At 39.2% G+C, this 26,818-nt stretch overlaps 1 protein-coding gene across 2 annotated transcripts in view; it reads left to right on the top strand.

Moving 5' to 3' along the window:
• LOC100645510 (aminopeptidase N) overlaps positions 1-26,818 on the top strand; it is a 43,824-nt gene that overhangs the window by 12,700 nt on the left and 4,306 nt on the right. For both annotated transcript variants that reach the window (XM_048407880.1, XM_048407881.1), the window contains exons 7-11: positions 11,796-12,145; positions 20,359-20,636; positions 21,337-21,530; positions 23,252-23,557; positions 23,657-23,735. In XM_048407880.1, coding sequence (XP_048263837.1) covers positions 11,796-12,145; positions 20,359-20,636; positions 21,337-21,530; positions 23,252-23,557; positions 23,657-23,735 — 1,207 coding nt within the window. The remainder of the gene's footprint in view (positions 1-11,795; positions 12,146-20,358; positions 20,637-21,336; positions 21,531-23,251; positions 23,558-23,656; positions 23,736-26,818) is intronic.

Raw genomic sequence — 26,818 nt, 5'->3', positions numbered from 1 at the left:
TTGGTTTCTTTCCTCGTTTTTGCGTAGTACGAAGTCGCCGAGGTTAAACCTAACCACTTTAGCTTTGTTCCTATCAAATCTTTCTTTGTCGTACTGGGCGTTACCCTCTATGTTTTGTACGGCCTGCTGTGTTACATCGGAGATATCGACTTCTTTTTCATCGATATTGTCGGGTAGCGATAGGTCGTACGTTCTCGCCGATCTACCGAATAGTAGTTGTAAAGGGCTCGAATTAGTCACGCGGTTGACGGTGCAGTTCAACGCTAGCTGTATTTCCCCAATCGTGTCTTGCCACGGCCGACCGGTCGTTTCTACTGTCGTGAACATGTTTTTCAACGTGCCCATAACACGCTCTACTTGTCCATTATCTCTACTGGCACCGGTCGCTATCAAGTGAACTTTAATTCGTTTGCTTTCGCAGAACTCGCGAAATTCTTTATCCATAAAACATCTTCCCTGCACCGCTATTATCCGACATGGACTCCCGAATAAAAACATTGCGGATTTAAGCGCTTTAATGGTGTTAAGAGAATCTATCTTACGGGTATGATGCAGGTATACAAATTTAGTGAAGGCGTCGATCAATACAATGATGTACTCCTTCGAATCGCTTTTACCACTCAACTTGCCCGTTATATCCATGTGGACCGTATGCCAATGTATGCTGGTCTTAGGTATAGGATGTAGTTCGGCTTGTATCTTACCTGAACTAGCCTTCGAAACTCTACAAGCATGGCAGTTCCTTACGAACTTACGAACGTACTTCGCCATTCCTTCGAACCACTAATACTCGTACAGTTTCACGAGCGTCTTATCCCAACCCAAGTGCATAATTGACTGATGCACATGGTTAATAACTGACCATCTAAGGCCTCTCGGAACAATGGGCAAGCAGAGGGTTCTGCCCCTCCGCTACACTTTGCGGTAAAGGGTACCTGCATGCAACTCATAAGTATTCGCGATATCTTCCGCGAGCTCGTCGTTTTGCAATTTCCTGACAATTTCCAAGATTTGAAGATCACGACGTTGTTCCTCTAATAGCCAATCTTCCGAAATTTCGGCCAGATTAACTATTTTCTCTTTGATTTTGTCGAATTTAATAGGGTCAACGCCTGTGGGGTTTCGCGAAAAGAAATCTACGTGATCCATTCGCTTGCCCTTCCGATACACAATGTCGAAGGTAAACGTTTGTAAGTAAGCCCACCACCTGTGTACCCTGTCATTCAAATGTATTTTACTACTAGACGCCTTTAAAGAGTTGCAATCCGTGACAACAAGAAATTCCCACCCATGCAGGTAGTGGCGGAAATGTTTTATGGCGTTTACGACAGCTAATGTTTCGAGTTCATAGGAGTGATATCTGGATTCCGCGGGGCTGGTTCTTTTACTATAGTACTCCACTACTCGATTTTTACCTTGTGTATCAATATATCCCCAAACCCTTCGGAACTAGCGTCGGTATGTAATTCTATCGGGTAATTGCGGTCAAATAGATATACATATTTATAAACCTATCATTTCTTATTATACATAATATTTTGTACAGAATATTTTGCAAAGGGGAATCTCGCAACTCATACAGATTGTCTTTGTCCTTTGTTTTGACATCTTTCCATATTGTGCTTTCATACATATTGTAGATACGTATGTTTTTTTTTTTTTTTTTTATTTATTAGAATATTTACAATCAATTCTCGTTGAGAATTTTCAGTAACTTAATTTGGCGTGATACAATGACATGGATTATAATAGCTTTATATTGTTGATTCTAGTAGGACTAAGGATTTAATCTAGTGGGTATTTTCTTTTTAGTCTGCGGATCTGGTCCGTCGTGTCCAGTAGTTGGGTGACTAGTGGGTTGTGGTGGTTGTTGACTCTTGTGTTATATCTGCTTCTGGACTTGTGTATTTCGTCTTTGACTGTAGGTATCTTGAGGTCTCGGTGTATTGTTTCGTTGGTAACATACCAGGGTGCATTTAATAGGGATCTTAGCGTTTTCGATTGGAAGCGTTGGAGTATTTCAATGTTGGAGTTACTTGCTGTTCCCCATAGTTGGATTCCGTAGGTCCAGACAGGTTTTATTACGGCCTTGTAGAGGGTTATTTTGTTCTGTATGTTTAGTTTGGAGCGTCGGCCCGTGAGCCAATAGAATTTTCTTAGTTTTTCCTTTAGTTGCTTTGTTTTTTCCGAGATATGTTTTTTCCAGGTTAGCCTCCTGTCCAGGGTCATGCCCAGGTATCTTACGGAGTCCTTGCTTGGGATTATTGTGTTGTTAATGGTGACCTGGGGGCAGGTTTGTTTTCGGAGCGTGAAGGTTACATGGGAGGATTTTTTTTCGTTTATTTTAAAGCCCCATTTTTGGAACCACTTTTCCATGGAGTCGAGACTTCGCTGGAGAGTGGATGAGGCAATTGCCGGGTCTGCGTGGGTAGCTAATAGTGCTGTGTCGTCGGCAAATGTTGCTATTGTTACCTCGTTTGATATGGGTAAGTCGGCAGTGTAGATGGAGAATAGTAGGGGTCCGAGGACACTACCTTGCGGTATGCCGGATTCTATTGGGAATGTTGCGGAAGTGGCGCCTAGACATTTGACTATGAATTGTCTGTTGGTTAGGTAGGATTTTAAGATGGAGTAGTATTGGTGGGGTAGGATTTTTTTAAGCTTGTAGAGTAGCCCTTCATGCCATACTTTATCGAATGCCTGTTGGATGTCTAGGAATACGGCTGAGCAGTATTTTTCCTTTTCAAGGGTTTGGCTGATCATGTGGGTTATGCGGTGGATTTGCTCTACTGTTGAGTGTTGTTTTCGGAAGCCGAATTGGTGATCTGGGAGAGTTTTCAATTCTTCTAGGAGTGGAAGGAGACGGTTCGTGAGCATCCTCTCGAATAGTTTAGATAGGGTAGGTAAAAGACTGATTGGGCGATAGGAGCTGGCTTCATATATTGGTTTACCGGGTTTGGGGATGAGGGTGATTAGTGAGATTTTCCACGCCTTAGGAAAGTGTTCAAGGCGGAGGATGGCGTTAAAGATTGATGCGATGAGTGCAATCCCTTTTATGGGGAGTTCCTTGATTGCTTTATTTCCTATTAGGTCGTGACCTGCTGCTTTCTTGGGGTTTAGGCGACTGATTGCTTCTATGATCTCTGCAGAAGTGAAGGGTTGGATAGGAGGGGACATTTGGAAGGGAGTGTGCAGGTATTCGGTGACGTCCGCTGCGGCTATGGAGGAATGGGGTTGGAATACTTCAGTCAAGTGTTTGGCAAATAGGTTGGCTTTTTCTATAGGGCTACGCGCCCATCCACCCTGCGGGCGGCGGATTGGAGGTATTATTTGTGGGGGGCGCGTGAGTTTCCTGGAGGCTTTCCATAGTGAGTAGTTTGAGTCGGCTGTGGGGGACAGGCTGGCGAGATATTTGTGAAAACGGTCATTATTGTAGTTCTTTATGGTTTTGGATAGTTTTCTAGTTGCGTTGTTTAGTTTGCGTTTGTCCTCCGGTGTTCTATGGGTCTGCCATATCCTTCTTAGTCTACGTTTTTCTGCTATTTTTTTTAGTATGTACTGGGGGTATTCGTGATTGCTGATGGACGTTTTTGCCGGTGTGGAGACGCGGATAGCGTTTATTATGCTCTCATTTAGGTATTCCGTGGCTGCTTCGATTTCGTCATTGGTTTTTAGTGAGGTTGAGGCTGAAGTTGTGTGGGTAAAGACTTCTCTAAAGAGCTGCCAGTTGGTGTGTTGGTTATGAATGGAGCCATTAGGTGTATTCTCGATGATAGTTGAACTGACTGTTACTATCACGGGGGAATGATCAGAGGAGAGATCAGCCGAGGAATTGATTTGGACGTGTCTTGGCGAGATATTTTTAGTTATGAAGAAATCAAGGAGATCGGGTATTTTGTTTGTGTCGGTGGGCCAGTATGTGGGTTCGTATGTGGTAAGGTAGTTGAGGTTGTTGGATATTATGCTGTTGAGGAGGTTTTTGCCTCTTACTGTAACCAGTCTGCTACCCCATTGGGTGTGTTTAGCGTTGTAGTCTCCTCCGGCTATGCATCTGTTGCCCAGGGTGTCCAGGAAGTGGTCGAAGTCTTCTTTGGCGATGGAGTGTCTGGGAGGGCAGTATACAGCTGAGGTGGTGATTGTACCATGATAGTCTTCTATTGCTACGTTTGTTGCTTGGAGGTAGTCTTTCTGGAATGGTGGAAGTTCGTAGTGTTTGATATTTGCTTTGATTATGATTCCGGTGCCGCCGTGGGCCTTTCCGCTGGGGTGTTGGGTATGGTAGAACTTGTATCCGTTTATGTTCAGGTAGTTTTTGTCGGTGAAGTGAGTTTCAGATATGAGCATTATGTCGATTAGCTGGTGTTTTAGGAAGAGTTCTAGCTCAAGTTTGCGTTGCGCTAGACCATTGGCATTCCAGAGAGCTATGCGTCTTGGTTTTATTTTGTGTCTGGGCGTATTAATTTGTCCATGATGAATGTTAATAGCGATAGCAAATTGTTTATTTGCTCCGATTGTTTCTCTATTAGCTTTTCTAGTCTAGAGACGTTGTCTGTGTTAGGTGAGGTGGGGGCACTATTTTGGGGAGGATCCCTGTGGCTATTTGGTGTATTTTGAGTGCCTTGTACCGCTTGGGCATAGGAGTTTGAGGGAGTGGTGAGTTTGATAGGGCTGGGTGTTTGATTGATTGGGGGGATTGGGATAACTGTGGATTTCGGCGAGCTGGGTGTTTGGTGATTTTCCTCTTTTGTTCTAAGTTTGGGGTATTTGCTTGAGTACAGACTTTTGTAGGCTGAGCAGCCTTTGAAGTTGGCAGGATGGTCACCTTGACAGTGGATGCACTTCGCTGGGGTTTCCCGTGATTTCCTGCACTGGTCGGTGGGGTGTGTACCTGCACATTTGACGCAGCGGAAGGTGTGGTTGCAGTATTTCTGCGTGTGCCCATATCTTTGGCACCTTTTGCATTGGACTATCTCCTTTTTGGTTTGCGGTGGTTCGAATTTAACGATGGCGTTCATTAGACGACTGATATTGTAGATTTCCTTGTTGTTTGGTTTCTGTTTTAAGTCGATGAAAAATAGGGATAGCGGGTCTTTTGTGACTCTATGCCTTATGTTGCTGACATTTGTTACTTCGTGGCCGAGTTTCGATAGTTCTATTTTTAGTTCGTCGATGTCTGCGGAGTGGTGGATGTTTCGTAGCACCACCCGAAAAGGTCTTTCTTCCTTGAGTTGGTAGGTGTGGAAGTTGGCATTCAGGGCCCTGAGTGTCTTGGTGAGCTTCCTGTAAGCTTCTGGGTTCGTCGGCAGGATTTTTACTTGATTGTTGGTTATTTTCAGGTTATAGTCCTCCTTGGAGATATCTCTCTCTAAGGACTTGGTCATTGTCTGGATGTCTATGACATCATTAACAAATATTGGCGGTGGAGGGGGGCTTCTCTGTGCGTGATGGTTTGACGGCGGGTCTGCGATTTCCATGGCGTCGTTTGAGGATTCCAATACTGCAAACCTGTTGTGAGTGTTAATTTGTGTTGATGGCTGTTCGTTCGAGTTAGTGTTTGATGGTCCAATTTTGCGTTTTTTCGCCTTATTGGCGTCGTTGGCACGGGGGGATCTGCTGAGCTGCTGCCACGGAGGGAGTAGCGCGGGGTAGTGGTGGGTTTGCACAGGCGAGCCTGGTCGTGATTGTTGGGCCATCATCGAGCTAGCTATTTCAATATGAATAACTAGTCGTGAGGCTATGCGGCAGGGATCGGGTTGGGGTTAGTTGCGTAGGCTTTTCTTCTCTCTGGCGGATATGAAACACTTGGGAAGATAGGAGCACGTTGTGTTCACTTTCGACGGTTGGGTAACACGTGTTGCTTTCGAACTTCACTGGGCACTAGAGACACGTCTGCACGCTTCGGCACTCGACAGCGAACTAGATACGTATGTAAGATCGTAAATCATGGCATAATTCAGGGATCGATTCTGTAGTCTAAAAATTGAGTTTTTTGTTATTATAAAGTAATTAGATAAAATACAAAAATAAACAACAATTAATATCCGTTAATAACAATAAATAACAATAATTATATGAGTGAGAAATAACAAGTTTTGTACAATGTTAACCTAAAAATTGAGAATCGATTTTCAACGTCCTGAGCTACCGATCTTTCTTCTTCAGTCTTTAAAATTTTAAATAACTATTCTGTAACCTTGTCTGTCTCTAATGTAACTCTCTGTGCGTCCGTTAGGGAAAATGAGTTTTTTTCATTATTTATTAGAATATTTACAATCAATTCTCGTTGAGAATTTTCAGAAACTTAATTTGGCGTGATACAATGACATGGATTATAATAGTTTTATATTGTTGATTCTAGTAGAAACTATGGATTTAATCTAGGGGGTATTTTCTTTTTAGTCTGCGGATCTGGTCCGTCGTGTCCAGTAGTTGGGTGACTAGTGGGTTGTGGTGGTTGTTGACTCTTGTGTTATATCTGCTTCTAGACTTGTGTATTTCAACTTTGACTGTAGGTATCTTGAGGTCACGGTGGATTGTTTCGTTGGTAACATACCAGGTGCATTTAATAGGGATCTTAGCGTTTTCGATTGGAAGCGTTAGAGTATTTCAATGTTGGAGTTACTTACTGTTCCCTATAGTTGTATTCCGTAGGTCCAGACAGGTTTTACTACGGCCTTGTATAGGGTTATTTTGTTCTGTATGTTTAGTTTGGAGCGTCGGCCCGTGAGCCAATTGAACTTTCTTAGCTTTTCCTTTAATTTCTTTGTTTTTTCTGAGATATGTTTTTTCCAAGTTAGCCTCCTGTCCAGGGTCATGCCCAGGTATCTTACGGAGTCCTTGCTTGGGATTATTGTGTTGTTAATGGTGACCTGGGGGCAGGTTTGTTTTCGGAGCGCGAAGGTTACATGAGAGGATTTTTTTCGTTTATTTTGAGGCCCCATTTTTGGAACCACTTTTCCATGGAGTCGAGACATCGCTGGAGAGTGGATGAGGCAATTGCCGGGTCTGCGTGGGTAGCTAATAGTGCTGTGCCGTCGGCAAATGTTGCTATTGTTACCTCGTTTGATATAGGTAAGTCGGCAGTGTAGATGGAGAACAGTAGGGGTCCGAGGACACTACCTTGGGGTATGCCGGATTCTATTGGGAATGTTGCGGAAGTGGCGTCTAGGCATTTAACTATGAATTGTCTGTTGGTTAGGTAGGATTTTAAGATGAAGTAGTATGGGTGGGGTAGGATCTTTTTGATCTTGTAGAGTAGCCCTTCATGCCATACTTTGTCGAATGCCTGTTGGATGTCTAGGAATACCGCTGAACAGTATTTTTTCTTTCAAGGGTTTGGTTGATTATGTGGGTTATGCGGTGGATTTGCTCTACTGTTGAGTGTTGTTTTCGGAACCCGAATTGGTGGTCTGGTAGTGTTTTGAATTCTTCTAGGAGTGGAAGGAGACGATTCATGAGCATCCTCTCGAATAGTTTAGACAGGGTAGGTAAGAGACTGATTGGGCGATAGGAGGTGGTTTCATATATTGGTTTACCGGGTTTAGGGATGAGGGTGATCAGTGAGATTTTCCAAGCCTTGGGAAAGTGTTGAAGGCGGAGGATAGCGTTAAAGATTGATGCGATGAGTGCAATCCCTTTTATGGGAAGTTTCTTGATTGCTTTATTTCCTATTAGTTCGTGACCTGCTGCTTTCTTGGGGTTTAGGCGACTGATTTCTTCTATAATCTCTGCAGAAGTGAAGGGTTCAATAGGAGGGGACATTTGGAAGGAAGTGTGCAGGTATTCGGTAACGTCTGCAGCAGCTACGGAGGAATGGGGTTTGAATACTTCAGACAAGTGTTTGGCAAATAGGTTAGCTTTTTCTATAGGGCTACGCGCCCATCTGCCTTGAGGGCGGCGGATTGGAGGTATTATTTGTGGGGGGCGCGTGAGTTTCCTGGAAGCCTTCCATAGTGAGTAGTTGGTGTCGGCTGTGGCGGACAAGCTGGAGAGATATTTGTGAAAGTAGTCATTATTGTACTGGGGATATTCGTGTTTGCTGATGGACGTTTTTGCCGGTGTGGAGAAGCGGATAGCGTTTATTATGCTCGTGTATAGGTATTCCGTGGCTGCTTCGATTTCTTCATTGGTTTTTAGTGAAGTTGAGGCTGAAGTTGTGTGGGTAGAGACTTCTCTAAAGAGCTACCAGTTGGTGTGTTGGTTATGAATGGAGCCATTAGGTGTATTCTCGATGATAGTTGAACTGACTGTTACTATCACGGGGGAATGGTCAGAGGAGAGATCAGCCGAGGAATTGATTTGGACGTGTCTTGACGAGATATTTTTAGTTATGAGGAAATCAAGGAGATCGGGTATTTTGTTTGTGTCGATGGGCCAGTGTGTGGGTTCGTATGTGGTAAGGTAGTTGAGGTTGTTGGTCATTATGCTGTTGAGGAGGTTTTTGCCTCTTACTGTAACCAGTCTGTTGCCCCATTGGTTGTGTTTGGCGTTGTAGTCTCCTCCAGCTATGAATCTATTGCCCAGGGTGTCCAGGATGTTGTCGAACTCTTCTTTGGCCATGGAGTGTCTGGGACGGCAGTATACAGCTGAAGTGGTGATTGTACCATGACAGTCTTCTATTGCTACGTTTGTTGCTTGGAGGTAGTCTTTCTAGAATGGTGGAAGTTCGTAGTGTTTTATGTTTGATTTGATTATGATTCCGGTGCCGCCGTGGGCCTTTCCACTGGGGTGTTGGATGTGGTAGAAGTTGTAGCCGTGTATTTTGAGGTAGTTTTTGTCGGTGAAGTCGGTTTCGGTTATGAGCATCACATCGATTTGCTGCTGTTATAAGAATAGTTCTAGTTCAAATTTGTGCTGAGCTAGACCGTTGGCGTACCACAGAGCTATTCGCATTGGTTTTATTTTGCTTCTGTGCGTATGAATTTGTCCATGAAGAGTGTGAGTAGTGACAGCAAGTTGTTAACTTGCTCAGTTTGCTTCTCGATAAGTTTTTCGAGTCTGGTGAAGTTGTCTCGTGTTTTGTGGGGTGGGAATTCTATTTTCTGTGTGTGCACTGTGGGTTTTCGATTTGTTTACGTTTCTTTGTGTTGCCTGCGCATAGGATACTGATGGTGAGGTGAGTTTTTGGGGTCTAGGTTCTTGTATGGTAATCTCCTTGGTTCTCAGTTTTGGATACTTAATATTATGTAGCGTTTTATAGGCTGAGCATCCTTTGTAGTTCGCAGGATGCTCTCCTTGACAGTGGATTGACTTAGCGGGGGTTTCAGGGGATTTAGTGCATTGGTCAGTGGGGTGATTACCTGCACATTTTACGCACCGGAATTTATGATTGCAGTATTTCTGCATGTGGCCGTACCTTTGGCACCTTTTACATTGTACTATTTCTTTCTTTATAAGAGGTGGTTCGAACTTAACTATGGAGTTCATCAGCCGGTTGACGTTGTAGATTTCTTTGTTGTTCCCTTTTTGTTTTAAATCTATGAAGAATAGTGATAGTGGGTTTTTTGAGATTCTATGTTTAATGTTGCTTATGTTTGTTACCTCATGGCCAAGATGGCTGATATGTGTGGAATTTAGCGTTTAACGTTTTTAAAAGCTTGGTTAACTTTCTATAGGCGTCTGGGTGGGTCGGCAGAATTTTCACGTGGTTGTTGTTAATCTTTAACTTGTAGTCCTCTTTGCTGATGTCTTTTTCAATAGTCCTTATCATTGACTGTATGTCGATTACGTCGTCAATGAATATTGGTGGGGGAGGGGGAATTCTTTGAATATGGAGATTATTTACCTTTTCGGTTGTATTCATGGAGTCTTCCGTAGACTCCAGTATTGAGAATCTATTGAAGGTGGTCACCTGGCTGGCTGGTGGTTTAGTTTGACTCTTGTTCACATTTGTCTTGGTTGGTTCCAGCTTGCGTTTTTTCATGTGATGGTCGTTTACCAGGATAGATGTGTTGCCCCCTTGCCACGGGGGAGGAAAAATGGCGATGTTATAATTTAGCTCCGGAGAGCCTGTTGGGAATGATAGAGCCATCATCGAGCTAGTTAATTCAGTGTGAAAGAACTAGTCGAGAGGCTGTTAACCCCTGGCTAGGTTAGTTGGATTCGCTTTCGACAGATGGGCGTCACGTGGAGTTTTGTGAACTTCACAGAGCACTGGACACACGTCTGCACGTCTCGGCACTCAGCAACTGGATGGTCACGTGCTGTTTTGTGGACTTTGCAGGGCACTGGACACGCGTCTGCACGGCTCGGAACTCACCAGCGAACGGAAGCGTCGTTCGTGGAAAAATAGATTTCTCCTATCTTCCTGTAGTTGGGACAAAGACTGTTTGTCTGTTTGAAGGACTTTAGTTAACTAAATCTTAACATTTATAACGGGTCCTCAGGCTAGCTGAACATATACTGTGGAGATGCGTTGATATTTGGCAATCATCTTACCCGAAGGATAAAGTCTGCGTGTGGCGAGCCACAGGATAAAAGCCGTTGAAATGTTTACTGTCGCGTGCCGCTACGACTATTTCTTTTAAGGGCAGTTATAGAATTACTCCATGCCTTTGTTAGGCAAAACGTTTATCCCTTGACCGCGGCTACGTTCGACGACTGGTTGTCGCCTCGAGCCCAAGCTCAGTATCATAAATCTCGAACAAATACAATCGGATTGAATGACGACAGTTGCTTAATTACGGCTATGGTAGAATCTAAATTACAGTATTAAGGAGTTTTCCCAAACTTCCAAAGGGAAGGTTCCGGTGTTCTTTCGTCTCCGACATATGTATATATATTGCGATGTTCATATAAATTAGATCGCACATTACAACATTCATGCAAAAAAAAAAAAGAAAAGAAAAAGTTATCAATATTTTTGACTAACAAAATCTACAACGTAAATCTTTACGAATTTATATGTCTACAGACAAAAGGTGTATTTGTAAGCAATTGTATAGGATGGTAACGTTTTAACCTCTTCGATCCGACCTTTTCCTATTTTGATTCTATTTTTTTCCATCCTAGAAAGTAAGTACCAAGCTGGGCATGAATGTACATCAAACTTAAAACTTATATTTCTTTCAATTTTTAAAATTGGGGCGTATGAGATCCAGCGGCTTTTTTAGATGGGACATGCATACGTGTTCCAGTAAAGATAAGTAAGGTTAAACACTCACGATCTTTTGTCATTGTATTATGCCGACTGCTTATTATATATGTATAGATATACATATTTATAAATCTATCATTTCTTATCATACATAATATTTTGTATAGAATATTTTGCAAACGGGAATCTCGCAACTCATACAGATTGTCTTTGTCCTTTGTTTTGACATCTTTCCATATTCTGCTTTCATACATATTGTAGATACGTATATTTAGCATTTTCCGCAAGTCTTCCATTACTACTCCTGTTCTAGTACCTTTTTCGCGATTAAAATATACAATTACAACCTCGATTTAGGAATAAAAATGGAAAACCTAATGGGATATATGTATCCAAAAGAAGCACACGTACTTTCTACTCTCAATAAGATCAATAAAAAAAAAAAGATTTAATAATATTTAAACACAATAGGTAAGTTACGCTATGAACTGAAAGAATACGACAACAATTTTTAGAGTATCGTTCAATTACTCATAAAAAACACTGTGACTCTACAGTCATATACACTTCCCAAATAAAAATTAAATATTTGTAAACATTTTTCATTTAAAAGATATTTACATATGTTTGTTATTGGTTTTTCAAGTTTCTGTCTTTTGTTATGCCGACAAATCATATTAACGAGAGATAATTTTTGCAGTGCAGAGAATGTTGCAAATTCGACAAATCTTTTCGAGCATCTTGGAAAGAATAAAAAATGGGATGGAGCTTCGTTCGGGGAAATCATGGACGGATGGGTGAACAACGCAGGATATCCGGTTGTGAATGTGAAACGAAACCATGACAATGAACTGCAGTTAAGTCAAGAACGATTTTCATTTTATGAAACTAAAAATGACGCAAACTGGTGGGTGCCTATAACTTACGTGAAGTCGTCCAGCATGGACTTTAATAATACATCTCCAATTATGTGGTTAAAACCAGGCCGTAATGAAAGGATAAGGTTTAATAAGACAGAGAGGTGGATTATTGTTAATACGCAGCAAGCAGGTGTGTAATATTGGCTATATTTAAAAATGTATAGTATAGTAGAATATGATTATCATCATCAATTAATGGGAGATTTTGAGGTGATTCCTTGTAAGATTAAAATATAACAATGAAATCAATACATTTTCATTGTGGGGTTTTGATCCTATTTAGTTTTAATATTTATAGAATACGTAGTTGAAATTATAACCCTATTAAAAAGTATGGGACGATTTCCTTCCAACTAATAAATTACAACAACTAATACTAATACAACAGTAGTAATACATGAAATAACATATTTCTTTTTACGTTTTATTGGGCAATATATTCGTCACATTATCCATGCTTTCGCATAATTTCTACGCAACATAACATATTTTCGAACTCGTAACAAATTGAATACGTAAATAATTCCAAAGCGGAAACATACCATATTAAACAAACCATATAAGAATTCAAGAATTCCAAAGATCTAAAGAATTTTTTTTTGTTTATATGGATGAAATACGCTGAATATACATATATTGAAATTTATTACTATAGGTTTAACATCAATAATTTTCATTTTAGGATGAAATATGCCTAAAAATAATAAATATCCTGATACGATTAATGTGAAAAATGAAGAAATGGCGCGTTTCATGGTTATATATTTCCAATAATCAAGCTTCTCTAGTATAACTATTGTAGTACTAGAAAGACTGGATTAAAAATTCCTATACTCATATACACGATCAAATTACTGATTTTGAAACAAGAATTTAGGAAGTAATATTTAGTCAGTGAATTTTCTAATTCTTTATTTATTCATTCTCTACTTTTGCTCCAATAAAAATTAAATTATCCATTTTTAGTATCATATTTGCCCTATGAAACTATAAATAGAATATAAGTCCCTTTTTAATAAATAGATTTGAAGATAATTTAATACATAACTGTTTTTAAACTATTAACTAAAACATATATATATGTCGGATTGAAGTCAGAATTATGGAGATGGGCGTTTAATGAATTTTCATTAGAATTAGACATTGTCGTAATACAATGGAGAGTTTATTAGCACGGGCTTATTAACAAGATTAAGCACTCGTAGCACTACTGATAATGACCTTAGGTTCGAAACGAATCCGCGGTCACGGGATGGTAAACTTATGTTCTCGCACAGTTCAAGTCTAACTCTTTGTTAACTAGATGTGAGGTATTCACTGGTTGTAAGGTGGCATTGTCATTCGTCGATGAGATCGTACGAAAGAATGACTCTCCTTCTCGACGATGTCGTCGAGGAAAACTATATTGGGTGTGTCTAAGGACATGAGATCCTCGGATTCGTCAAAGAAAGCTTTCGTTCCAAAGGAGAGGGAAATTAGCGCTGTTGCTAATTGGTCGATCTCCATATCGGCGTTTTGAAAGAGATGCTGGCCGCCCTTGAGGGGAGGTTGTTGACGGGGGGCAACGCTCGTGAAAGATAGGTTTCTCCTATCTTCCCGTAGTTGCAACAAAGTCTATTTGACGGACTTCGCTTGACTAAATCTTAAGATCTATAGCGGGTCCTCACGTTAGCTAAACATACGCCGCAAAGGCATGCCGACACCCGGCGATCATCTTACCCGGAGGACAAAATCTGCGTGTGGCGGGCCGCGGGATAGAAACTATTGAAGTATTTACTGCCACGCATCGCTACGACTATTTCTTTTAAGGAGAGGTATAGAGTTATTCTGTGCCTTTGTTAGATAAAACGTTCATCCTGTCACGTAAAAATAAAGAGAAATTTTATTAGGAAGGAGAACACTTTATTCTTATTTCGTTTATACAAGTATAAGACACTTCTGAGCTCTAGGCGTGACCGTTCGAGACTGAGGCTCTTACAATATTTTTTACTTTCGGTGACATCTGTTTCTTCTTTTGTTTTTCATCCTTCATCATCCCCACCACCCTGCAGGCGCACGCGACCGTTGTTACGCTTCTGGAACATTTTATGGTAGGACCGTTAGGCCATAAATGAATCCTTAGGTACTCTGCCCAATATGCATTGTCGCCAAGGTCACCATGTGTTCCTCTCGTCGGTGCATCGGGTGCGAAGTATGCCGACCGGGACACCATCCTGCCCGAGGTGTGTGTGTGTCCTGGTCTCTGATGTAATTTACGTTACATACCTCCCTCCTTAGATTGATTTTGGTCCTCTAAAATCTCAGTGTTTCTTCAGGATTGTTTTATGGAGGCTAATTGGCTAAAAGTGTGTTTTCTTCTTTGTCTTAATCGACAAGACAAAATAAAAACAAAGTGCATAACAGCTACTTATGGAGAAGGTGAAGACCGTCCTGGAAAATAAGGTTTAATACGATTACCATGTATTTTCCTAATCGAGTCATTCACCATTACTTCGTAATAAGGGGTTTTTACTTTTTCAATGGTGTATGGCCCTAGCCATTCAGTATCTAACTTGTGTTTTTTATGATCATTATGAACTAATATCAAATCTCCTTCTCTAAAAATGGATTGAGGTTTAATAATTTTTTTTCTTTGATCTCTTTGGTATCTTTGTTTACTCTTCATTAGAGTTTCCCTGGCTTTAAGTAGCTTGGCATCCCATTCTCGTTTCCTGAAGCTGACCTCATCAGCGTATGTTCTTTGCGGATTTTGGGATATGGTAGATGGGAGATTGGCTTTGTGTCCAAATGTTAGTTCAAAAGGGGTATATCCAGTGGCATCATGAACCATAGTGTTATATGCTAGACACACAAAATTTAGGTTTTGATCCCATTCTGTTTCATTATCGTTTTGTATAGCTTTTAACATGTCGGATATTACAGCATGTGTTCGTTCTAGGCTTCCGTTGGATTGTGGATGGAATGAGGTGGTTTTTATGTGTTTGATCCTAAATGCTTCTTCGTATCGTTGCATTATCTCGCTAATGAAACTTTGTCCTCTGTCAGTTAATATACGTTTCGGTGCGGAGAATATATAAATGTAATGATTCAGTAAAGCATTCCAGATTGATTGGGTCTGTTGTGTTTTTAGGGGCACAAGTATTAAATATTTGGTTAGTTCATCGTGTATAGAGAGAATGTATTGGTTTCCTATCTTGGTCTTTTTCAACGGGCCTATCACATCCATAGCGATTTTGTCGTTAGATTCTAACGGGGTGTCGGTTATCTGTGGTTCCTCCTTTCCTCTTATCCGAGTAGTCTTTGATGTTTGACATGTCGCGCAAGTTCCTATTCTGCCTTTTACTCTGTCTATTAGATGTGGGATATCATATTTGCCTCGGATTCTGTCGTACATCTTTTGTATTCCGGGATGTCCTACCAAGTCATGATTTTCTTTTAGTACTTGTTCTATTTCCTCTTCGCTTAAACTCTGTATTGGTTCGTAAGCAAATTCTATGTCGTCGCGTTGGTCATTGAAAAATAAAAGAAATCTTTTTATGTGTGCTTTGTCTTGTGCGTTTAAGTTATTGTCTCCTATTCCTATCTTTCTATTTGTTTTAAGTATGTCTGATATTTTCTGTAACCATACGGTTTCGTCATATGGGCCCAGATATGGTTTTGTTAATTGGAAAAAGTTGTCTTTGTTAGATGTTAGTTTCAATAATTTTGGTATTTCTTCTGATTTTTCCCAGTCTCTGAATTGTCTTAATAAAACGTCAGTTTGTGTTATCGCGTGTACTCTGGATAGGGTGTCAGCGGCTACGTTTTCCTTTCCTTTTACGTACTCTATATCGTATTCGTATTCCTCTAATCTCAATCTCCATCGAATCAATCGACTAGAGGGGTCCTTGCAGTTGTGCAGCCATTTAAGGGCTTGGTGGTCTGTTTGAATTTTGAATTTGCGGCCTAATAAATATTGCCTAAATCTTCTAACTGCCCAAACGATGGCCAATAATTCTTTTTCCGTCGTAGTATAATTTCGTTCAGGGGGGTTTAATGTCCTTGAAATGAAGCAACAAGGGTGTCCATCTTGTGAAAGGATGGCTCCTAGACCTTCATTACTGGCGTCCGTTGTTAACGTAAATGTTTTCGTATAGTTGGGGTATTTTAGTACTGGTGCTTGGCATAGTCTTTCTTTTAATGTATCGAAGCTAAGTTGTGTTTTGTCAGTCCAGTGCAATTGTATGTCTTTCTTAGTTAGTTCCGTTAACGGTTTGGCAATTTTCGAGAAATTCCTAATAAATTTTCTATAGTATCCGGCTAACCCAAGGAACGATTTTACATCCGTAGGATTTTTGGGTAGTTTGAAGTTCTTTACTGCTTCTATCTTTTCAGGGTTAGGTTTTACTCCGTTTGCTGTCACTAAGTGTCCTAAATATTCCAATTCGGGTTTTAGGAATTCATATTTATCCGGTTGTACTTTTAGACCTACTTCCCTGAGTCTTTGGAGTATAATGGCTAAGTTTTTATTATGTTCCTCTATCGATTGCCCGAATATAATGATATCATCGAGATAGACGAAACAATGATTATTAATTAAACCTCTTAACGCGGTGTCCATCATTCTTTGAAAGGTAGCGGGTGCGTTCTTGAGCCCGAATGGCATTCTGTTATAGTGGAAGTGTCCTTGTGGTGTGCTAAATGCAGTGTACTTCCTCGAATTCTCATCCATGGGTATTTGGTGGAATCCCGAGGATAAGTCTAAAGCGGAGAAATATTTTGCGTTCCCTAGTTGCGATAGTATATCGTCAATGTCGGGTAATGGATATGCGTCTTGGTCCGTTAATTCGTTTAACTTCCGAAAGTCAATCACTATTCGCCACTTTTGTTTCCCCGACGCGTCGATTTTCTTTGGGACGACCCAGACGGGAGAGTTATAGGGAGAGTCGGAGGGTTCTATAATCTTTTTGTCTAACATTTCCGTCATTTGTTTGTTTATTTCGAGTTTATGGTGTTCGGGAGGACGGTAGGATTTTACGTTGATGATTTTATCTTCTTTCAATGTAATGGAATGTTTAGCAAGAGATGTACACGGTAATGTTTCGCTGTCTAAATTAAATACATCCATGTAATAGAGAAGAATCTTTTCTATAGGTTCTCTGAGAGGTTTTTCTATGTGCGATAGTCGAATCGAAGATTTGAATTTTTGGATTTGATCTATGGTATTTGTATTTTCAATAATGTTAGAAACTTGAATTGAGGACTTACCACCATTGATAAAGCACACTGGCGTTGGCTTCCCTTCGAGGTATACAATTTTTTGAATGGTTTCTCCTGGTGCAAGGGTTGGTTCTTGTTGCAGCAGAAGGGTGTTGTTATCTAATTTCAATGTTTCGTTGGAGAGTTCGAATCGATATTGATTCAAACCGGGTAAGCCTAATACGCCATCTTCTATAATTGGGAAATCGTCATCTATTAAAGAGAAGTCTATCTTTTTGTCGAACAAATTCAATTTGACTTTGGAATTAGATTCGTATTCGGAATGTCCCATGGAGAATTTCTTTGTGTCTGGTATTGTTGTCTTTCCTGGGTAGCATCTTTGTTTAAGCAAGTTGATTCCTGCCCCGGAGTCAACGAGAAATCGCAATCCTGGTCGTCCTGGTAATTGTAATAGTATTGTGGGTAATCTTCCTGAGGTAGCATTGTTAATTCTGATTGTTCTTGAACGTGGTTTATTCCTGGAGGGGCTTTTCTTTGAGGCGGTATCGGAAAATTTTGGCATTGATTTGGAAGGTGTCCCAATCGATTGCATTTGGGGACATTTCGCTTGCGTCCTTTCGCTTAATGGTCTGTTCCCAAACTTCGTAAAATTGTTCGTTCTTGGTAGAATATTTTGTGTGAGTGAAGTTTTATTATTTGTGTTACTTGTAATAGCGAGGCGATTGTCTACTGGATGAGAAGCCTGGTTACGATAAAATGGCGGGGCGGTCGTTTGTCGCGTCATTTGTCTGCGAGAGCTGTGCTCGCGAAAGTATCCTTCCATATTCATTGCTTTCCTTTCTGCTTCGATGAGATTTGGGGGGAGATTAGCCATTAGCGCCTGCCCTATTTCTGGACGAAGGCCTCTTACATAGTCGGTCACAGAGTCCATGTATAGTTGCTCGTTCATCACCCGTCGAGTTAGTTCGTCTCTATACTCGTTGGTAATGCTGTGTTGGAGTTTGTTAAAAACGCTTCGAAATCTGATGTTATAGTTTTGCACGCTCTCAGTTAATCCTTGCCTCATTCCTCTTAATTCGTCCTGTTGTTCTCTCACTGATACTTGCGCAGCTACATTACGTCTCAATGCTTCATACAGAGATTCGAATTCGGTAATACGAATATTGCGGATTGCCATTGCGGCTTTTCCTACAATCTTCTCTATTTTAATCATTTTTAGTAATAGTGTTGGTTCGCTACACATCATTCTTACTTCTTGTATTTCATGAATAAAATCCTCCACGTCTATATCATCCTTTCCGTTTAATATCGGAATGCATTTTAATGCACTCTCAGCTTTTAGCTCTGGTTGCGTATATTGTTCAGGAAAAGTCCTTTCCCAGGATGGTTGAGGTGGTGTTTGAAGTAATGGGCGAGGTTCTCGAAGGACCGATTGATCTTTAGCGGTGTGGGTTACTTCGTCTACGGTTATTAAGGAACTGGCCTCCGATACATTTCCCGTTTTTGTTTTTGCTACAACTTCATCCATACGCAGTGCAAGCATACTCATTTGTTTCTGCATTGCATCAAGCAAAGCTTTAACTGTTGGGTCTATTCCGCTGTTAGTTAAAGCGGCGCTAACAGTTTCGGTTTTGTCTTCTCGTGGCGTTGCCATTGTTATACTAATTGTGCTGTCTGTTCTCGATCTGTATTTGACAAAAGAATCCAGGGCTTGCTCACCTTGATCGTTTAACCCGTAGGAAAGGTTCCGTTGCAGTGTTCCTTTGTCGAAACGTCGAAAGTGTCTGCTCTGTTACAGTGGTCCACTGATCCTCAATCTTCAAAGTTGACCGTAGCCCGAAATGCGTAATTTCTTTTTCTTGAAGTTGATGGATACTGGCACGGATCGCCAAAATGTCACGTAAAAATAAAGAGAAATTTTATTAGGAAGGAGAACACTTTATTCTTATTTCGTTTATACAAGTATAAGACACTTCTGAGCTCTAGGCGTGACCATTCGAGACTGAGGCTCTTACAATATTTTTTACTTTCGGTGACATCTGTTTCTTCTTTTGTTTTTCATCCTTCATCATCCCCACCACCCTGCAGGCGCACGCGACCGTTGTTACGCTTCTGGAACATTTTATGGTAGGACCGTTAGGCCATAAATGAATCCTTAGGTACTCTGCCCAATATGCATTGTCGCCAAGGTCACCATGTGTTCCTCTCGTCGGTGCATCGGGTGCGAAGTATGCCGACCGGGACACCATCCTGCCCGAGGTGTGTGTGTGTCCTGGTCTCTGATGTAATTTACGTTACAATCCCTTGACCGCGGCTACGTTTGGCGACTGGTTGTTGCCTCGAGCCCAAGCTCACTATCATAAATCTCGAATAATCGGAGCAGCATTTGTTTAATCTAAGTTACAGAGTTGCGGTATTCCCGCGAATCCAAGAAGGAGTTCCGGTGTTCTTTCATCTCCGACATATATAATACAAAATAATTTTAACTTTTTGAATAATAAACTGGTGTTTAAGTTACTGCCTAGAAAGAAACAAACTATTTTTATGCAAGAATTTATAGTGATTTAATTACGCACCAATAAAACTTAAATTGAATGAATTTTCATTTTCGTAAAATATAGTTGCTGTGAAAACATATGAAATATTTACATAATTAACAACAACATGTTTGTGTAGTAGTTAGAAAAAACATGTTTATTATTATGTAGCTTTCTAAGAATTGCAAATTCAAATTTCGAGCTACGAAGCTTACAAATCTTGAAAAAGTATTCTTACAAATATTTCAATACAATAATAATTATCGTAGCTTTAAATGTCATAATAATTTAATATTGTAATATATAAATCAGACAATTACAACATGTTCTTAATTTATAATTGTGTTATCTGAAAAATCAACAATTTTTAATGGTTTAACTATTTTGTAAAAAAATTCAAATATTTATTATACTGTAAAGGTATATCTTAACGTTATAAAAAATGTGTATGTATTATATTTATATTTAACTAAATTTTTTAAAAAGCGTGCAAGATAATTAAGCCAACCGTTATTATAAATATATCTGAATTTGTCTAATCTTTTGCAAAATGGACAACACACACATACTTTCATTTTTTAATTATTAGTTACTCGGTTTGTTTTAGGTTATTATCGCGTGAATTATGAGCCAGAAATGTGGAAACTGTTGTCGATGCAGCTGAATTCGGATAACTATAAGAATATCCACGTCTTGAACCGTGCTCAGTTAATCGATGATGCCTTAAACATGGCTCGTACTAACCGATTGAACTATACGGTTGCATTGACACTCACACTTTACCTTGAGAGAGAAACAGATTACGTGCCCTGGCGTACGACTTTCAACAATATGCAATTCTTGCACGACATGTTACGTACTTCTGAGCAATATAATATTTTCATGGTATACATATATTTATAACATGATATGACTTAAAGAAGCTAAATATTTTAATTCATAATTTTTGATATATTTTATTCATTTTGATAATTATATAGTCGAGTTGGTAATATATGTCGAGCACGTATGAACTATTTTTCTATAATAGTTATATTAATAACGGCTATTCTATTGGTGATAGAGAAATTGTTTTTAATTATTTCTAATTTATAGAATTATTAACTTAGTATATTTTAAGAATTAAGTTTTTAATTGACTAAACAATATAGTAGTCATATATCATTATACACACGTTGAAAAATGGCTATAAGCGATCTCCTCTAATTTAATGTTTGTCCAATCATTCTATGATAAGCAGCCTCCGAATATTTATGCAAATTCATAATTTTATGAACACAACTAAAGGATTAAGACCCAGACAGAAATTTAATTTACCTATTAAATACTAAACCTAGTACTGTACTCTGGATATTTTATAGATTTTTACATATCATGTTCATTCATAATATTTACGGTCTTGCACGTTTTCTATTTTAAAACAGACAATAGGCAATTTTACACAAAAGATAGTAGGCAGAAGAAATCGAATTTACGTAATAAGAAAGCTGCACATATTATATTCCTTCCGAAAGATCTTTTTACTCTAATGTAAGTAATTTTTCTATTTTTTTTTTTTTTTAATAAAAGTTCAAAATCGTTGCAGAGTTATATTCGGACAATAATGAAATCCGTGACGAGTCAAGTGAGGTATGAGCCGTATCAGAAAGGCGAAGAGCTCGATATCGTGAAACTTCTTAGGGTATACGCAATGGGATGGGCCTGCAGAGCTGGTGTTGACGAATGCAAACGTTATACCAACAGAGAGTTCAACGCATGGTTAAGTAATTCCAGTAGATCGTAAGTTGCTATTTTTGCTATCACTTGTTTCTTTTTTAATCTTCCCTACCTTTTATCGTTGATTTATTCACAATAAATGAAGATTTATCGAAAGTCTATATCATTTTCAAATCTTGCGATCATATTGTTTTCCAATTGTTAAACGTAAATGCATTTTATTGAATCATGACGATTGCTATAATTATACGAAAACTTATATATCACGCGATAGTAAAAGTTAATTAGAGAATATATGTAGCATCTTAATGGGCCTTAGAGGAAGGATAAGTAATGATGTTTTATTTGGAGTTAAGTTTTAGTTTAACAAGCAATACTCAATACAACGAACTGATTACAATGTCGTCGTACGTCTTATTATCATACTAGGCTCTCAACTTCCCGATTCATACTCTCCGGCTCCTCCACTCGCACTCTCCGGCTTCTACACTCACTCACTCTGACTTCGCAACTGACAATTTAACTTCTCGCAACCCCTGGCCTTTTTTTCGCCCCACCATGCATGTGTTCCGCAAACACCGGCGGCCAGGGTCACGTAGGCCTTCTCAATGAAGCTATTCCATTGAAGTACCGACGACACATTGATTGACCCGACAACGCCACGCCTCTGACGTCATTGTTTATGTTTCGACCGATATCGTAGGCCTTTTTGTCCATGATACTACATACTATACTTTTTGTCCACGATACTATATACATATATATATATATATATATATATATATATATATATATGTCGGAGATGCAGAGACATCGAGCCTTTCTTTTGGAAGATTTCTCAATACTTGGGCTCGGGGTGACATAACTGGTCGCCGAACGTAGCCACGGTCACGGGATGAACGAAATGTTTTACAAAGGAGGTTCCAGTGTTAAGGGATACGCTGTATAAACAATCAAGTCTTGATCAGGAGCAATGCTGGTTTATGTGGAACTGCCTAGTTACGGCGCTTGGGAATTTGTTGATATTCCCGATCGATATGTATTTGATATATGCAACTGTATCTGTCTTTTATTTTGCAATCTCCTTGGAGAGTTTACTGTCATCGTCTTGGAGTGAGTCTTAGAGAAACCCTGTGCCAGAGTGAACGTGTCAGTGTGCTATCAAAATATATTAAAACGTACAGAAAGTTTCCCGTTGACCGTGGATTCGTTACAGAACCCAAGAATATTATTTAAAGCATTTGTTTACTTATTGTTTGTTATCTTAGTTAACCGATAAACTAATTATTTATCAAACTTTGTAAAGAAATATAATTTTATGTAAATACAACCTTTATTGAACATCATGATGGCAAATGCTAACGAAGATTCGTCTCGCGCTCGAAATCCAAACGACAATTCGACATATATATATAATAATATAAATAATTATATATATATATATATATATATACAATATATAAATATATAATATATAATATGAATATAATATAAATTCCTGACTGTATCCCGTTTTCTATATCATTTCCCATCGCTAGAATATTTCTTATGATTGAGAGAAATAATCGTTAATTAGTATGCGTTATTCCTGTTTTCAATTGCATGCTAGAAGTTTCTTTGAAACATTAGAAACCCATTTTTTCGATTGAAACGAAAGCAAGTCGTTGAATCACAAAAAATGGTGGATTGAAGCAGAATTAAATGATATTGCCGATATTGAGATAGTCAATATGTATAGTGCAAAATGAATTTTTTTAACAAAAAAGTAATTACTTTATTTACAGATTCGACATTGACTTGAAAGACAATATTCTCTGCGACGGAATAAGATCTGCAAATAAAGAAGCATGGAACTACACTCTGACCGAATTCCTGAAAACGAAGGACGAAGGCGAAAAAAAGAGTTTATTTTCTCTCTTGGCATGTTCCCAGTCAGTAGATCTTGTGAAGGAATACTTGCACATGTCCATTCAGGAAAACGCAATTGTGACATTTGATAATGCAGTTCTAGATGTAATGTCTCAGAACGTAAAGGGTGTCAGCATTGCTCTCGAAGTGCTCTCCAGCGAAGTTGAGAAGATAAAAAAATTGTAATTAACAATTGGAATTGTTTTCATCGTTGAGAATCCGACCAAATAATATAGAGGTGTGATTGATTCGGTATAATCTACAGAACTTCTTGATTTCAGGAACAAAGCCGAAGACATCATCAAATCTAGTGTTGACATAATTGCAAGCGCAATTACAAATAAGGAACAATTTAGGCAGGTACGATAACGTTTAATTAAAATATGTTAACTTTAAATCCTTATTTTAATTTTTTTATTTTAATTAAATGCATTGGTCGATCTTTATCACAAAATGAATTTTAACATAGTCTCTAATGTAATTTTCCTTTTTCCTTATGGAAATATGCTCTTATTGTAGTTCTTCATGCACTCATGCGTTTCCTTTGTCTGATCTAACTTATAAATGTTTTCAATCATTTTGATATAACAAGAGTAGAATTGAAAAGGACATCATGGCTAATCAAAAAATATATATTTTATTTATTTATTTATTATTGAAATTCATAATTAGTCCAATTTGGACATTTGGTGGAATTTTTTAACAGTTATATTAACATCTAGAATGGCTACCCCCAGCAGGGGTACCATCCTCGTGTTTGCTAGGTTATGTCCTTTATGAGGTCTGCTGGGTGCTTCCATTTCAGTCTTCTGCGCATGTTTATGGTTTTGTACGTTTCCGCAGCTAACAGGTTTGGGTGTGTTGCTATTCTTAATTTGTATTTCTCGGAGTATCTGTTGATTTCTTCCTTGACCGTTGGCATTCCCAGGTCCCTTCGTATATCTTCGTTTCTGACGTACCAAGGTCCGTTTACTATTGTCCTGAGGATTTTAGCCTGTATTACCTCTATTTTGTTTATATGGCTCATTGCTGCCGTCCCCCATAGTGGTATTCCGTACGTCCAGATTGGTTTTATGATCGTTTTATATATTTTTAACTTGTTTTTTGTGCTTAGTTTGGGTTTTCGACTTGTTAGCCAATGCATTTGTCTTCTTGTTTTCTATATTTTTCTACTATTGATTTGATGTGTAGTTTCCAGGTGAGTTTTTGATGTAAGTGGAGTCCTAGGTATTTGACATGCTTTGTTTGCGTTATATGCGTGCCGTTCAATAGGATGTTTGGTGGTATCTTTTTCCGTAGCGTGAATGTAATATGGTTGCATTTATTGGGGTTTGCTTTTATTTCTTTTTCTTGTAGCCAATTTTCTATTTTTATGATATGTTCTTGTAGTATTTTGACTGCCGTTTCTGAGTTAGTATGCCTGACTAGTATAGCTGTGTTGTCCGCGAATGTCAATACTGTGCTGTTGGTAGTTGTTGGTATGTTCGCCGTGTATAATGTGTATAGTATTGGGCCTAGGACGCTTCCTTGTGGTACCCCGGCCTTGATGTCTTTAACTTGAGAATGTGTGTCCTTGATTTTTATTACGAAGGTTCTGCTGCTTAGGTAGGATTTTATTAATTGGTGTATTTGCTCCGGGAATTGTTTCCTAATTGTTTGTAGTAGACTTTCATGGTTAATTTTATCGAATGCTTTCTTTATGTCTATAAAGAGGGCTGTGCAGTATTCCTTGTTTTCTAGTGCTACTATTATTTCGTTTATAAGCCTGTGCATTTGCTCTATCGTGGAGTATTTGTTTCTGAAACCAAATTGGTGATCCGGTATTAGTTTTTTTGTCTCTATTATTGGTTTTATGTGGTCGTATATTATCTTTTCCAGTATTTTGGAAAATACTGGAAGCAGTGATATTGGTCTGTAAGATGCAGTTTGGTGCGGGTCTTTGCCTGGTTTATGTAACATTTTGATCTGTGCTAATTTCCATGGTTTGGGGAAGTATTGAATTCTTAGAATTGCATTGAATATTATTGTCATTAGTCTTATTGCTTTTGGCGGAAGGTTCTTCAAGATTTCACCATTGATTAGGTCGATTCCTGGTGCTTTGTTGTTTTTTGTTTTATCAATTATGTTTCTAATTTCTTGTGCTGATGTTTTAGGTATGGTGTATTCCTTGTCGGTTGTGGTAATAGTGGTTTGTGAATCCTCCTCTGGATGACTTTCGAGGTTGCTGTTGTTGATAATGTGTGGTGTGAACGTGTTGCAGAGGTGGTTGGAAAATTCTTCAGCTTGTTCTTCGTTGCTTCTTGCCCATGTGTTATCTACTTTTCTGATTGCTAGGACGGGTATTATTGGCTTCCTTAATTTTTCGTAGCTTTCCATAGTGAGTAGTTGGTGTTCTCGTGTGTGGAGAGTGTCCCTATGAACTTTGCGAATTCCTTATTGTCGTGCTCCTTTATTTTGTTTTTTATTTCCTTTGCAAGTTTGTTTAAGTGTTTTTTGTTTTCTCGGGTTCTGTATTTGTGCCATTTTGGTTTTGTTTTTCTTTTTTCTTTGATTTTGTCGAGTATTTCTTGCGGGATTGTTATTGTTTGTCTGCTGGTTGGTTCGGGTGTAGTGGTTGTCCTTGCTGCTTCCTGAATAGTTGCTGTCAATGTTGCTTCTGACTGTTCTATGTGTTCAGGAGTTTTTAACGGGATGTTGCAGTTTATTTTGCTTTCTATTATTTCTTTGAAAGTTTGCCAATTGGTGGTTTTATTGCATAGTGTTTCTGGTTTGCTATAGTGAATTGGTTTGTTTCTGTATTCAATTATTATGGGTGTATGATCGGAGCTGAGCTCGAGGTTGGGTGTTATTTTTAGTTTATTTGTGTTTAGTCCCCTTGTAACTGCAAAGTCCAGAAGATCTGGTTTTTTGTTCAGGTCAGTCGGCCAATGTGTCGGTGTTCCTGTGGATAATATATTGAGGTTATTATTTCTAATGTATTTTTCTAGTGTTCTACCTCGAGGTGTAATGTTTCTTGATCCCCAGAGCGTGTGCTTTGAGTTGTAGTCTCCCGCTGCGATGTACTTGTCCCCTAGGTCATGGAAGTATTCTTCCCACATTTGTGTTGTTATTTTGTGTCGCGGAGGCACGTATACTGCTGACAACTGGAAGTGGTTGCTGCTAGTTTGAACTGTAACAGTGGTTGCTTGTAAATATTCTTTGTTAACTTGGCTGTGAAGATAATGTTTGATATCGTTTCTGACTATCACTGCTGTCCCTCCGTGAGCTTTTCCTGAGGGGTGTTTGGTATCATATATGGTGTAGTATGGTATTTTCAAATAGCTTTTTGTAGTGAAGTGTGTTTCTGAGACAAGTAATATGTCTATATTATTATTGTATATGAATGTTTTAGTTTCGAGGGCCCGTTGTTGTAGGCCGTTTGAGTTCCAGGCTGCTATTTTTAG

This window comes from Bombus terrestris, chromosome 7 (genome assembly GCF_910591885.1).
Source record: "Bombus terrestris chromosome 7, iyBomTerr1.2, whole genome shotgun sequence".
Lineage (NCBI taxonomy): Eukaryota > Metazoa > Arthropoda > Insecta > Hymenoptera > Apidae > Bombus > Bombus terrestris.
The sequence above is the reverse complement of the archived record's forward strand: the minus strand, read 5'-3'. Positions and strand labels throughout refer to the sequence as shown.